Source organism: Pelodiscus sinensis, chromosome 24, assembly GCF_052426305.1.
Source record: "Pelodiscus sinensis isolate ZL-2025 chromosome 24, ASM5242630v1, whole genome shotgun sequence".
Taxonomy (NCBI): Eukaryota; Metazoa; Chordata; order Testudines; family Trionychidae; genus Pelodiscus; species Pelodiscus sinensis.
Genome location: NC_143075.1, coordinates 15,938,922 through 15,952,049, shown reverse-complemented (window position 1 = coordinate 15,952,049; position 13,128 = coordinate 15,938,922). Strand labels below are relative to the sequence as shown.

At 48.7% G+C, this 13,128-nt stretch overlaps 1 protein-coding gene across 1 annotated transcript; it reads left to right on the top strand.

The window, feature by feature from the left end:
* Positions 1 to 1,280: 1,280 nt before the first annotated feature.
* LOC102463762 (chymotrypsin-C) lies at positions 1,281 to 11,844 on the top strand. The gene is made up of 8 exons (XM_006132725.5): positions 1,281 to 1,398; positions 2,830 to 2,918; positions 3,439 to 3,536; positions 5,312 to 5,434; positions 6,686 to 6,822; positions 8,517 to 8,662; positions 10,444 to 10,593; positions 11,689 to 11,844. The coding sequence occupies exons 1-8, from the start codon at positions 1,359 to 1,361 to the stop codon at positions 11,704 to 11,706; spliced, it is 801 nt and encodes a 266-aa protein (XP_006132787.2). The 5' UTR covers positions 1,281 to 1,358; the 3' UTR covers positions 11,707 to 11,844.
* Positions 11,845 to 13,128: the final 1,284 nt, after the last annotated feature.

The following is a 13,128-nucleotide window of genomic DNA, read 5'->3' as shown; positions in this document are numbered from 1 at the left end:
AGCGCCCAGTAAAGGAGCCCTGCATTTGGCAGGGTGGGGGAGGGCTGTCAGTGTCAGCTGTCAAGGTCAGCTGTTCTGTAAGACATAGATCTGCAAGTGCTTATCTGTCACTGGGACTGTGGTTCCTAAATCCCTTAGGTGCTTTTGAAACACCTATGTGATGGCTGAAGGAAAGGAGCTAGATGACACAGCAAGAGGGACAAGAAGTGAAGGTCCAGGTTGAGACGTCAGCCTTGGACTGTAGGAGAGACATCTCAGTAGCCACGTCCAAGACAAAAGCGTGATCAGCGCTTGCCTGTCCCGTGACATTTGCCCCTTGAAACTGCGGAAAGCCTGGGGAGGGAGGGTGTAAGACCCAGTCACAGAGAAGGAGGGCCCAGTGGGGAAGAGAGAGGAAATTTAGGGTGCAGGAAGCCTGCGGGATGCTCCGATTTCCTCCAGGCGCACTGAGCGACAGAGGAAAGTGTTGGCTCAGTGTTTGCCACTGTGAACGGACGGAGCTCACCCCTTGTCCAGCATCTGGCACATAAGCAGCATGCGTTACCAGCAGTTTTACCAGCCACTCTCAATCACATCATCTGCCAGGGGAGGTGCGGCCACCTCTGAGGTGGAAGATGCCAAAGGGGCAGCAGCTCACAGCAACACGATGCTGGGGGGGTGAAGAAGAATGCTGGAGACAAGTGAGTCTTCAAAGGGGGAAGCAGGAAGGACTTTGCCACTAACGACCCCGCTTTGGCACCTGGACATCCATGGTGCCACAACATGGGTTAGCTACTCTTGCTTTGGGGGCTTTCATGCTCCCAGGTGACCAGGATCTCAGTTCTGAAATGTCTAGATAACGCCCAGTAGAAGGCCTTGCCAACGAGCTCATGAGAGGCATCCAATCAGCAGCTCCCTGAAATGTCTCTGCTCCCTGACAGGATGACTCAACTTTTCACCCTGAAAAGGAAGCGGACTTGGCTCTGTACAGTTCACTCTGCAGACATCTGGCAGGTTTTAACCATGAGCCCTACCCAGATAAGGTGGTTGCCAACAGCCTTGGGCTATACAGTTCTCTTTCCCCACTTTCTCCTGAGCCCCAGGGATGCCTCATGCAGTCACAGCTAGGACTTCAGTGCTCTCTCCAGACAGAGAAATGCTACTAGGGTGCCCATTGCAAAGGCAAGGCGTTACTTCTTGTTCCCCAGGCATCATGTTTGCTGAACGATAACTTGCCAAGGTTAGGAACAAATATTGATCTGACCGCGCATTGGTTCTGCGCTTCGGCGACTCTCCATTCTTGGCTTTAGGTCAAAGGGAGCTTCCCTTATAAGTAGTCAGCCCTCGGCATTGCTCCTCACTGCTCCTATCCAGTCACCATGCTCAGGTTTGTGGTCCTCACTTTTCTGCTGGGCTGTGGTAAGTTGTTTTATGTGGCAACTCCATTCTCCTGGGCTGGGAGGGGAGGCCTGAAATGAGTCTGGGGCAGTGTTTCCCAATTTTATTTGGCCACGGAACCTTTTTAAACTTGAAAGAATTTTGCAGAACCCCCCTCATAACAGTCTACTATATGGAGCTGAAAAAAGTGGACCAGAAATAAGTAAGGATAATAATAAACAAATGTTTAACAAGGTCCTGAGATCAGCATTTAGTTTCACTGCACATATTTTAAAACAAAAGTCACATAATATTAATTTTTTTTAATCATAAAATGTTACTGTAATGGAATTTTCTTGCGGAATCCTTATTTTCACTTCGTGGAACCCCGGGGTTCCGTGGAACACCATTTGGGAAACACTGGCCTGGGGGTCAGCCAAAAGACAGTATTTGCAACTGAAGGGCTTTCACTCATAGAATCATAGATCCATAGAGCTGGAAGAGACCTCAGAAGGTCATCAAGTCCAGCCCCCTGCTCTAGGCAGGACCAATCCCAACTAAATCAACCCGGCCAGGGCTTTGTCAAGCCGAGACTTAAACACCTCTAGGGATGGAGACTCCACTACTTCCCTAGGTAACCCATTCCAGTGCTTCACCACTCTCCTAGTGAAATAGTTTTTCCTAATATCCAACCTGGACCTCTCCCACCACAACTTGAGACCATTGCTCCTTGTTCTGCCATCCATCACCACTCAGAACAGCCTTTCTCCAGCCTCTTTGGAACCTCCCTTCAGGAAGTTGAAGGCTGCTATCAAATCCCGCTTCACTCTTCACTTCTGCAGACTAAACAGACCCAACTCCCTCAGCTTCTCCTCGTAGGTCATGTGCTCCAGCCCCCTAATCATTTTGGTTGCCCTCCGCTGGACCCTCTCCAATGCGTCATCGCCAGCTGGAGAACAGGCAGCTGCCTGGTGTGCCTCCAATCTACTTCACAGGGACTTCTTCCAAGTGCAAGACGGGAATTCAGTGTCCAGGCCCCCCGTTAGACATTGGCCTCACTAGAGAGATTCCAGACAAGGTGACCCGGTCACGCCTGCTGAGAATGTGACAGCTGCACTTGAGAATGTACCACATGCGGGGGATTTCCTGGGTGTGATTTACTGTCAGTGCTCACAGCCTATGGAAGGCAGGTGTGCCATAAGAAGGCTTCTCCTCCGCCTGCCTGCATCAGCCCTTTAGGGAGCATCGCTTCTGCAGACTCCCAGCTCAGCTCACCCAACTGGCACTCAATACAGCAAAGAAGGGCAGTGGGTTTGGGAGGAAATAAAGCTCCCAAGCAAAGTCCTCATCCTGAAGTGCGCTTGGGATGCCTCAGCAGAGGTGGTCAGCTAACAGGAGCATAAGGCCAGGCTCCCTGTTGGAGGTTGTGGTGCTTTGTAACTGCTCATCTCTCTTCCCTGCTGCATTTCCCAGCCTACGGCTGTGGCGAGCCTGCCAGCCCCCCTCTTATCTCCCGAGTGGTCGGAGGTGAAACTGTCAATCCCCACAGCTGGCCCTGGCAGGTAAGGAAGCAGTGTTATTATTGCACACAATTGGGCTGTGTCTAGACTGGCCAGTTTTTCCGGAAAATCAGACGCTTTTCCGGAAAAACTTGCCAGCTGTCTACACTGGCCGCTTGAATTTCCGCAAAAGCACTGACTTCCTACTGTCTGAAATCAGTGCTTCTTGCGGAAATGCTATGCTGCTCCCGTTCAGGCAAAAGTCCCTTTTGCGCAAAAGGGCCAGTGTAGACAGCTCAGATTTGTTTTCGGCAAAAAAGCCCCGATTGTGAAAACAGCAATCGGGACTTTTTTGCGGAAAAGCATGTCTAGATTGGCACGGATGCTTTTCCGCAAAAAGTGCTTTTGCGGAAAAGCCTCTGTGCCAATCTAGATGCTCTGTTCCGAAAATGCTTTTAACGGAAAACTTTTCCGTTAAAAGCATTTGCGGAAAATCATGCCAGTCTAGACGTAGCCCAGGGCTTTATTTTTAGCCACTAAGTACAATCCAGGCTAACGGCCTCATGACTTTGGTGCATTCCAGATCTCCCTGCAATACGACAAAAGTGGCGTCTGGGCTCATACATGTGGCGGGACCCTTATTGCTGACAACTGGGTCCTCACAGCTGCCCACTGCATCAGGTAAACCAGCAGCTCTCAACTTTTACAGGAGACTGCACCCCTTTGCAGGATTGGTGCAATGTTCCTCCTAATCTTTTCCTTCCATGAGTGGATTTTTTCCCATGCATGTGCAGAATAAATTTTGTCACATGCACCAAGGCATGTGTGAATGTGCACCTCTAGGGGAATCACAAATCACACAGGGGGCACTCTGCTAATCAGCTGAGCGGCACTGGAATCTCTCCTGAATGGCCACACAAGCACCCAGCTTACAGGGAACAGTACTCGCGTACCCCAGTTTTCACCTCACTTACCAAACACTTGCTTACAAAAATCAGACAAATAAATACAAGTGTTCCAGCACACGCTTACTGAAAAATGGCATGCTTTCTCATTTTTATCACAGAATTATAAAAATAATTGGAATATAAATATTGTATTCACATTTTATGTATAAAGTTGTATAAGCAAGTCATTGTCTGTATGAAATGTGACTTTGCTAGTGGTTTTTATGTAGCCTAGTGTAAAACTAGATAAATATTAAGATGAGGTGATGTACCCCCCAGAAGACCTGTGTGTACTCCCCTCCGCTCCCCTCCCCCCATCCCCGAAGTGTACAGTGAGAACCACCAAAGCAAACAAATAGCTATGGGTGAAAGAGGGCAGCTAAGCCATGAGCACAAACTCAGAGCCGAAGTCTTTTGCTAAGGTGGGGCGGGAAATCTTTTTTGGGATTGGGAGCCACTGACCCACAGAAAAGTCAGTCAGAGGCTGCACAAAAACCCACCTCATTGATGTGGACCCTGACTGAGAAGCAGAAAGACACCTCACATATTCCCTTTGCACACCAAAGCATAAGGGCATGGGCTAGTAGATTTTTGTGGGCCCTCCTAGGCTCTGGGTTGGGGCTCCCCAATGCTGGGAGGGGCCAAGGCTTGGGGGCAGGATCCAGACAAGCAAGGGCCGGATCTGGCCCCCAGGCCATAGGTTCCCCACCCATGTCTAAGAGAACAGGCCCAGAGTCTTTGACAAGGAGGCCAAGAAGTCCAAGGGTATGTCTACACTACCCCGCTAGTTCGAACTAGCAGGGTAATATAGGCATACCGCACTTGCAAATGAAGCCCGGGATTTGAATTTCCCGGGCTTCATTTGCATAAGCGGGGAGCCGCCATTTTTAAAACCCCGCTGGTTCGAACCCCGTGCAGCGCGGCTACACGGGGCACGAACTAGGTAGTTCGAACTAGGCTTCCTAGTTCGAACTACCGTTACTCCTCGTGAAATGAGGAGTAACGGTAGTTCGAACTAGGAAGCCTAGTTCGAACTACCTAGTTCATGCCCCGTGTAGCCGCGCTGCACGGGGTTCGAACCAGCGGGGTTTTAAAAATGGCGGCTCCCCGCTTATGCAAATGAAGCCCGGGAAATTCAAATCCCGGGCTTCATTTGCAAGTGCGGTATGCCTACATTACCCTCCTAGTTCGAACTAGGAGGGTAGTGTAGACATACCCCAAGTGTTTAGTGCGGTAAAACAAGCATGTGATCAAAGGCCAGGAAGGGGACCAAGAGTGAGACTATGCAACTCATGCTAGGCATGTGTGTTGGGTTTTGCCTTTATCTAGTGACTGGTGCACATTGAGGCTAATAGTTGGCTGCTAATGGAGTTACTTCCTTAGCTTGCATGGATGGCCATGTCACAGCCAGGCAACTAGAGCCAGGCCTAGAAGATCAGCAGGGAATTTGGAGGAAACCAAGAGAGGCGTAAGTTTAACCGGGTTTTCTCCCACTGTTTGTTCTTATAGCAGCAGCAGAACATACCGAGTTCTCCTGGGGAAACAAAACCTGAAGGTAGAGGAGCCAGGTTCAGTGGCTGCTGCTGTGGAGAAGATCATCGTCCATGAGAAATGGAACTCCTTCCTGATTGCGTAAATTGGCTGGTTTCTAAGGCATGAGGGTGGGGGTCGGGCACTGCAGTCTCTCTCTTTCTCGCTCTCCAATACTGCTGTCAAAGCTTAGCTCAAATCAGTCAGATCTGTCTCTATTTCACCAATTGGCCTCAGAGCCACTTGGATTAAACCATGCCTCTGGCAACTGCAGTTAGGAAAGTTGCTATTCAGACGGTCCAATGTTTGCTGAAAGATCATAGAATCCTAGGGCTGGAAGAGACCTCAGGAGGTCATCGAGTCCAACCCCCTGCCCAAAGCTGGACCAATCCCAACTAAATCATCCCAGCTGGGGCTTTGTCAAGCCAGGACTTAAAAGCCTCTTGGGATAGAGATTCCACCACCTCCCTCGGTAAACCATTCCAGTGCGTCACCACCCTCCCAGTAAAATAGTTTTTCCTAATATCCAACCTAGACCTCTCCCACCGCAACTTGAAGATGTGCAAAGAACTCTTTTCTAATGTCAGCAATCCTCATTCGCCCATGCCCATCCCAAACACACTGCTGGCCTATCCCTGCTTTGACCTGGAGTCATGTGACTAGAGTGGGCGGGGCAGGTTTTTGGTTCCCTTATCTGAGGGGGTTGCAGTGAAGGACGAGGTTTGGTGAGGTCGTTCTCAGGAAGGATTGCTTTTGCAATGCAGTGCCACAGTTAAAATGAATCAATGCCACCCAATTCAAAAGCCAGGCAGGCAGGAGACAGAAGCACGGCAGCAGTTTTTTTATGGGTCTATGAGCTAGCCATGTATTTTGGACTTTGTTTATGCTTATAACTCAAGATAAAGGCATGTGGGTGAAAAAGTGGCAGGTAAAATGCTCGAAAAGGCCCAAGTGACTTAGGCACCTAGGTTTCACTGACAGTCACAGTACCCTGGTCATTTTTAAAACTGGGACTTAAGCCATTTTGAGTATGTTGCTCTTTTGACAGTACATTGTTAATACTGTATCTCCATTTGCAGTGGGCTTATTTTTAATACCATCTTGTCAAAGTTTGGATCCTACTCTCATATTGTTTCAACACCCCCGTCCTGCAGCCTTTCCACAAGCAAAATTCTCACTGAAATCTGCCCTGCCTAGAGCTACTGAACTGGGTTTGTGTCTTCTCTGCTCAAACCCATGGAGAGGAAGGGAAGTTCCTGCAGAGGGAGAGCTCAGAAAGTTTCTCAGTCCTCAGGAGTCCAGAGTTTCCCGGCTGAGTTTAAACTCCCCCTCCTAATCTCATTTGGTTTTCAGCAACGACATTGCCCTGATCAAACTGGCTGAGCCTGTGCAATTGAGCGACACGATCCAGCCAGCCTGCCTGCCCGCAAACGGTGCTGTCCTGACTAACGACTTCCCCTGCTACATCACTGGATGGGGACGCCTCTGGAGTGAGTAGACCACCTTTTCCTATAGCCACGGTCCCATCTCTAGGGCTATGTCTAGACTGAGGGCTTCTTTCAAAAGAAGCTTTTCCGGAAGAGATCTTCTGAAAAAACTTCTTCCGAACAAGAGTGTCCAGACTGCCAAAGCGCATTGAAAAAGCTATCTGTTTTTTTGGACACTATCTCACGTTTATGCTGTGATTATTATGGATGGAGTGGCCACCAGGGCACCTGTGCTTTTCCTCTTTCCTCTTCTTCCAAAAGAACTTCCTCTTCCCCATCCACACACATCTTTTTCTGAAAGAAAAAAGCTTCTTTCTTGTAAAATGAGGATTATCAATGTTGGATAATTAAATCTCAGCAGCTGTTTATTTTCCTGCGCATGATCCTGTCAATGAGCTCTGAGGAAGGGGAAGGAAGAAATGGTGCAAAACTCCTGTGTTTTCTAAAACACAATAACATGAGCGAGTTGCCCATGAAAATTCCCTACTGCTGCCAGACCACATCTCCCAGCTTTCTCTTGCAGAGAAATCAGTAACTCAGCAGTGTGGATGTAACTCAAGTTTTTTCAGCAAAATGGCTGTTTTTCCGAAAAAAAACCCCTCTGTAGTGTAGACATACCTTAGAATGTTTCCTAATACCAACAGATTCCAGGCTTTGTTGAATGTTCTTCAAGCACCCTGTTTCAACAATGTGTCCCCCTCTGCAAGCTTCCCATGTCACTGTCCCCATGGCTATTCGCCCTCTCCTAAAGCCCATGCCCTGTGACAGGCTAAAGTGAGCAGTATCTGGTTCAGTGGAGGTCAAAGCCTGGGAACTGGTACAGGTGGCCAAAAAGATTGGAAACTATTTTGTTGGAGCGAATAGGACACAGTGCCTCCAGGCTGACTGAGCTCCTGAACCATAAACCCATGGCTGTCAGAGCTTGGACTTCTCTTGGAACCAGATCAGCTCTCAGACTCTCAAGGAGAACTTATGGCTCTTCCACTCTCTCTGATTTATAAGAGGAGAGTGACTAGTTTATCTGTGTGACAATGCAGCATTGTACCCTACTGTACGCTCCTAGTCTTCTCCTTAAATGCACCTTTGCTCAGTTTCTTTCCATGACACTTTTACTCACCCTCAGGGTATGTCTACACTACCCCGCTAGTTCGAACTAGGAGGGTAATGTAGGCATACCGCACTTGCAAATGAAGCCCGGGATTTGAATTTCCCGGGCTTCATTTGCATAAGCAGGGAGCCGCCATTTTTTAAACCCCGCTGGTTCGAACCCCGTGCAGCGCGGCTACACGGGGCATGAACTAGGTAGTTCGAACTAGGAAGCCTAGTTCGAACTACCTAGTTCGTGCCCCGTGTAGCCGCGCTGCACAGGGTTCGAAACAGCGGGGTTTTAAAAATGGCGGCGCCCCGCTTATGCAAATGAAGCCTGGGAAATTCAAATCCCAGGCTTCATTTGCAAGTGCGGTATGCCTACATTACCCTCCTAGTTCGAACTAGGAGAGTAGTGTAGACATACCCCAAGTGAGTCTTCTTTGCTGTTTGCATCCTTCATATACGGGTATCACGTGTGATCGCCAATAGCCAGTCAAGCTGATGTTTCCATTCTCTGGTGTGGGCAGAAGACAGAAGACCTGGCTGCCCACCTGTGTACAATGTTCCTGATGGTTCTTCTTCTCTTTGTGACCCACTCTATTTACCAGCCAATGGTCCCATCGCGGATGACCTCCAGCAGGCACTGCTGCCCGTGGTGGATCACGCCACCTGCACTAAGTGGGACTGGTGGGGCTCCAGGGTCAAGGACACTATGGTCTGTGCCGGAGGAGATGGAGTCGTTTCTGGATGCAATGTAAGTCTTCCCAGAACTATAGTGCCGCAGGAAGGTGAGCAAATCCTGCAGGCAGGATATGGGGTATATGCTGATGTGTTCCCAGCTGCCTCAGTGACTCTTAGGGACACCCTAGCTATGCAAATTTGACCAATTGCTCTGGGTGATGACATCAAAGTGAGGCTCAGCATCTGACATTTGCTGGCAAGCTGAGTCATGTATCAAGTTTGGCCCACAGAACTCCTTGGAGGTTCCAACCCAAAGAGGGGAGTCAAGTCATATCTCAAGCCAAGAGATGTTATTTACTTCTTTTTGGGAGATGTAGAGAAATGTTTGGACTCAACCTTACAAACCAGTGCCCTTTTTGATCTTTGCAAAGTAATTAGAGATCCCACCATAATTTTCAAAAGAGCCCTATGTCACTTCTCCTAACTGCTGAGCACCAACACTAACCAGCCACACCAGAGTGGCTGCATTTCATTGCTGATCGATGGATGTTGTTGACTGAGAATGTAAGCGATTAGTCAACTAGTCTACTAGTCCCTCAACTAGTTGGTTCCCCCCACCCCTTGCTGCCTCTATCAGCAAGGGCGGGGAGCAGGAGCTGGTACTGGGGGCAGCCGGCTTAAAAGCTGGTTCCACCCAGCACCGTTTCCACAGGAGACAGGGATGCAGGGGGGTAGCGGGGACTGGGAGCAAGCCAGGAATCAGATGATTCCTAGCTCATGCCCTGTCCCAGACACAGTGCCTCTGCTTTTTAAATGTATTAAGAGTCTGCCGATGCTTAATACATTTAAAAATCAGAAACGCAGTGTGGGGAACCCGGTGCGAGCAGACTCTCAATACATTTAAAAGCCTAAAGCACAGCAGAGGAGACCCAGTGTGAACTGGGAATCCGCTGTCTCGGCTCACGCCGGGTCCCACTTGCTACTCTCCAGCCTTTTAAATGTAGTAAGAGCCTGCCAGCTCTTAACACATTTAAAAGGCAGAAATGCAGCGGGATTAGCTCCTGGCGCGGCTCCCAGGCTTATTGACTAAATTAGTCGATGGAAAATCCATCGACTAGTCGATTAGTTGTTTAAACTAACTTTAACATCCCCACCGTTGAGAAAGCATTTGGACTCCAAAGCACACCATAAACGTAAAAGAGTTATCCACTTCACAGCTGGGCAGAAGTCCCATCCTCTGAACTAAAGAGGCTGTTGCAGGTTAGAACTGAAGTGCATTGGTGGCGAGGAAGCCTGAAAGTGCTTGCCTCATGCATGTCTGAACATGAGCCTCGAATTTTCATGCAGAGACTAATTCACCCACATCTGGAATTCAGCTTGGCCACATACCTGATAGAATGAGTTACTCAAATGCATGAAAGAAGATACACAAAGCTGCCTTGAACAGGTCAAACTACTGGCTATTTCCTACTCAGAGTATAGAGGAAAACAGGGTATTTTAAATAGTGACCGTTCTGAATTGCCCCTAAGAATTTGCAGAGATGCAGGACACACACACACACACACACACACACACACGCACAATCATGGGAAGGACTGTTAGGGCATGTCTACACTAGGAAATTATTTCAAAATAACTAAATTTGAAATAATAACTCCCGCAATCACAAAATTGAAATAGCGTTATTTCCCGAGGAGAGCAGGAGTACAGATTTCAAAATAACCAGCCCGTTATTTTGAAATAACGGAGTTGGTAGTGTGGACGCTCCGCTTATTATTCCAAAATAAGGGGAGTTATTCCAAAATAAGTAGGGTTTACTATAATTAAATTCTCTCTGGCTTACGTTCTGTCAGGGCGACTCTGGAGGCCCACTGAACTGCCATGGTGCTAACGCTTGGGAAGTACACGGCATTGTGAGCTTCGGATCTGGCCTTGGCTGCAACACTCGCAAGAAGCCAACTGTCTTCACCCGGGTGTCTGCCTACATCGACTGGATAAACGAGGTAGGGATCAGCCCATGAAAGCAAAGCTCCTTGTTCTCAACTAGATTTCTGCACACTTGCATGAAAGGGTTATCTAGTTGCTCTTACTGAAGTATCTAAAAGCAAACCCATCCCAGAACCACCACCTGTTTGCTCTTCAGTCAGTTTTAGATGACTAAATCAAAGGTATAGGACTGTACCAACCCCCCAGTTCTGAATTCCCTCAGACTCTAGGGAAGTTTTGATCAGGATCACAATTGATCAGCCTTGGTCCATCTCTACCCTGCAAATGGTTTTGTTACAGTCACACAAAAATGAGGCGTTCTAGTGTCCAAAGTGTCTAAAGTGTGGCTCCTAGGTCATTATTTAGTTGCTGAAGTAGCCTGAGGACCAAAGAGAGTCCATTGACTTCAAGGGGATTTCAGGGAGAAGTACTGGGTAATGAGCAATGTTGAAAGTCCAGCCATTTATGAAAACCCCAGCTTTGAGCCTCCAGGCCTAGAAGTATTACACTGTGCTGTACATGCCAAGAGGAGAGCAGGCAACTTTGAGAGATGTACCTCAGCTGCACCATGCAGAAGCATTGGGGGTTTGCCTCAGATGCAGAAGTTACCTTAGAGGATAACAGCTGTTAGGACACTCTGAAATTTGCATAGAAATCTCCCAATTTTATGACACGCTTGTTGCCCGTGTATAAATCTTATTCGTTACCCCAGATATTGGACCCATCTTTTACAGTTTGCCACCAGTGTTCCCTCTGATTTTTCCATCCATGTGTGGAGTAAATTTTGTTATGTTCACCAAGGCAAGTGCAGATGTGCATCACCAGTAGAAACACATGTTGCCGTCTTTGGGCACAGTGGGCAGTCTGCTAATCAGCTGGGCAGCATTTGACTCTCTCCTGGATGGCCACCCAAGCGCTCAGCCTACAGGGAACACTGCTCACCACAGTACATGTTACACCCCTCCAATAGGAGAGTGCTATTGATGCTTCAGAGTCAGTGGCTTTGCAAATAAGTATGTGCTTTCCCAAGAACCATCTACATTGGTTTAGTGTAAAGCTGTAATTCATGTTTAAACAATTATTAACACTGCTTCTTTTCTTCCCATCACCAGAAAATAAATCTCAACTGAAGAGCCTGGCTTATTTCATGGCTTGTAAATCCCAGGACACCTTAATAAATGTTCCCATCATAACTGTCCGCGGTCCAGAGGCTGCTTGAAATGTGTCAGAGACATTGGTTCTTGTTACATTCTGCAGGCCAGATCTGCAGCTACTGTAAATACACACAGTGCCCAGTGTTTTACTTTTTCCCAGGGACTTTTCCCCAGGGAGAAGAAATAACTGAGACTAAATGATTGAATCATGGTGTGACTATCAATAGGCAAGAGGTGAAAGCAGAGGGTTGTCCTTAATACTGTTATTATGGCAGCAACACCGAGAGTACTCAGTATTATATGCCACCAGGCACTGTCCAAATGCAGAAGAGAGTGCCTCAGACAGCCAATTCCTAAAGGACTGGCAATCCCAGGCCAAGCTAACAACAAGGGGTATCAGCTCAGCAGAGGAATGAGCCAAAGTAGTCTGGCATCTGTGCACAAAGCTGTAGTGAGACTCGCATTGCCTTGATTTGAGATGTGGACACATTCCCTGATACAATGGCTGTATCTCACCCGTCTCGCATCCCAAATCAGCAATCCCACAGCAGTTGCACATGACCAGGCTCAGCTCTTTGAGGAGGGCGATTATAAAATATCCCTCTTCTACAGGGCAGTACCTTCAGGGTCAGCTTGCCCAAGGATAAAACATTTTCCTCCATGGCAGAGGGAAGCATGTCCAGCCATAGGCTGACTGTCCTGTGCTTGCAAAACCGCATAACACAGGTCTGTGGCCTCGTTTCCCTGCAGCCACTCAAAAGAAGATTTTTGTTATGCACACGCAACAAAGCAAAGGGTGAGAAAGGGGCCGGTCTTACCTGGGATCCCTGCTTGCTCCTTTCAGTTTGACTTTGAAAGAGATGTTTGGATGTACATACAAAGCCATCCTGTCCATAGGATGGTTTGGGGCAGCCGCCCCAGGCCACGGGCCTGCAGCAGCTGCCTCCACTGTCTTAAGGATGAGTGAGACCTAGGAGATTATGGGGGCCTGGCGCAGGCCAGCATAGTACCCTCCCACGCCTTCTGCACTCACTGTGGTGGGATCTGAAGTGGCCCAGCAGCGTGCTCCAGCTCCCACTGGTGAGTGCGGGAGGGAAGGGGGTGACCCCCGCTGCTGCCCCATGCCACTGTAATTCCCCAGTTTGCATTACTCGGGATAGGGGGCAAGAGAGTGGAGCAGGGGTGGGACGCAGGCAGAGTAGGGGGTGGAGAAGGGGTGGAGTAGGGGCAGGGTGGAGCGGAGGCAGGTTGGGGGCAGGGGTGTTGCCCCAGGCCCCCCAGGGATGGCCCTGCCCACATATGCCTTTCTATATCATCCAGCAGATCTGGCTGAGGGAACTCAGGGATAAAACGACACGTTTCCATCTCCCTTCACACACCCCCGTCTCTGGAGTGAGT

Coding starts and splice junctions, on each gene's coding strand:
- LOC102463762 (XM_006132725.5), top strand. CDS start 1,359: ATGCTCAGGTTTGTGGTCCTCACTTTTCTGCTGGGCTGTG. Junction 1,399..2,829: donor CACTTTTCTGCTGGGCTGTG/GTAAGTTGTTTT, acceptor TGCATTTCCCAG/CCTACGGCTGTGGCGAGCCT. Junction 2,919..3,438: donor CCCACAGCTGGCCCTGGCAG/GTAAGGAAGCAG, acceptor GGTGCATTCCAG/ATCTCCCTGCAATACGACAA.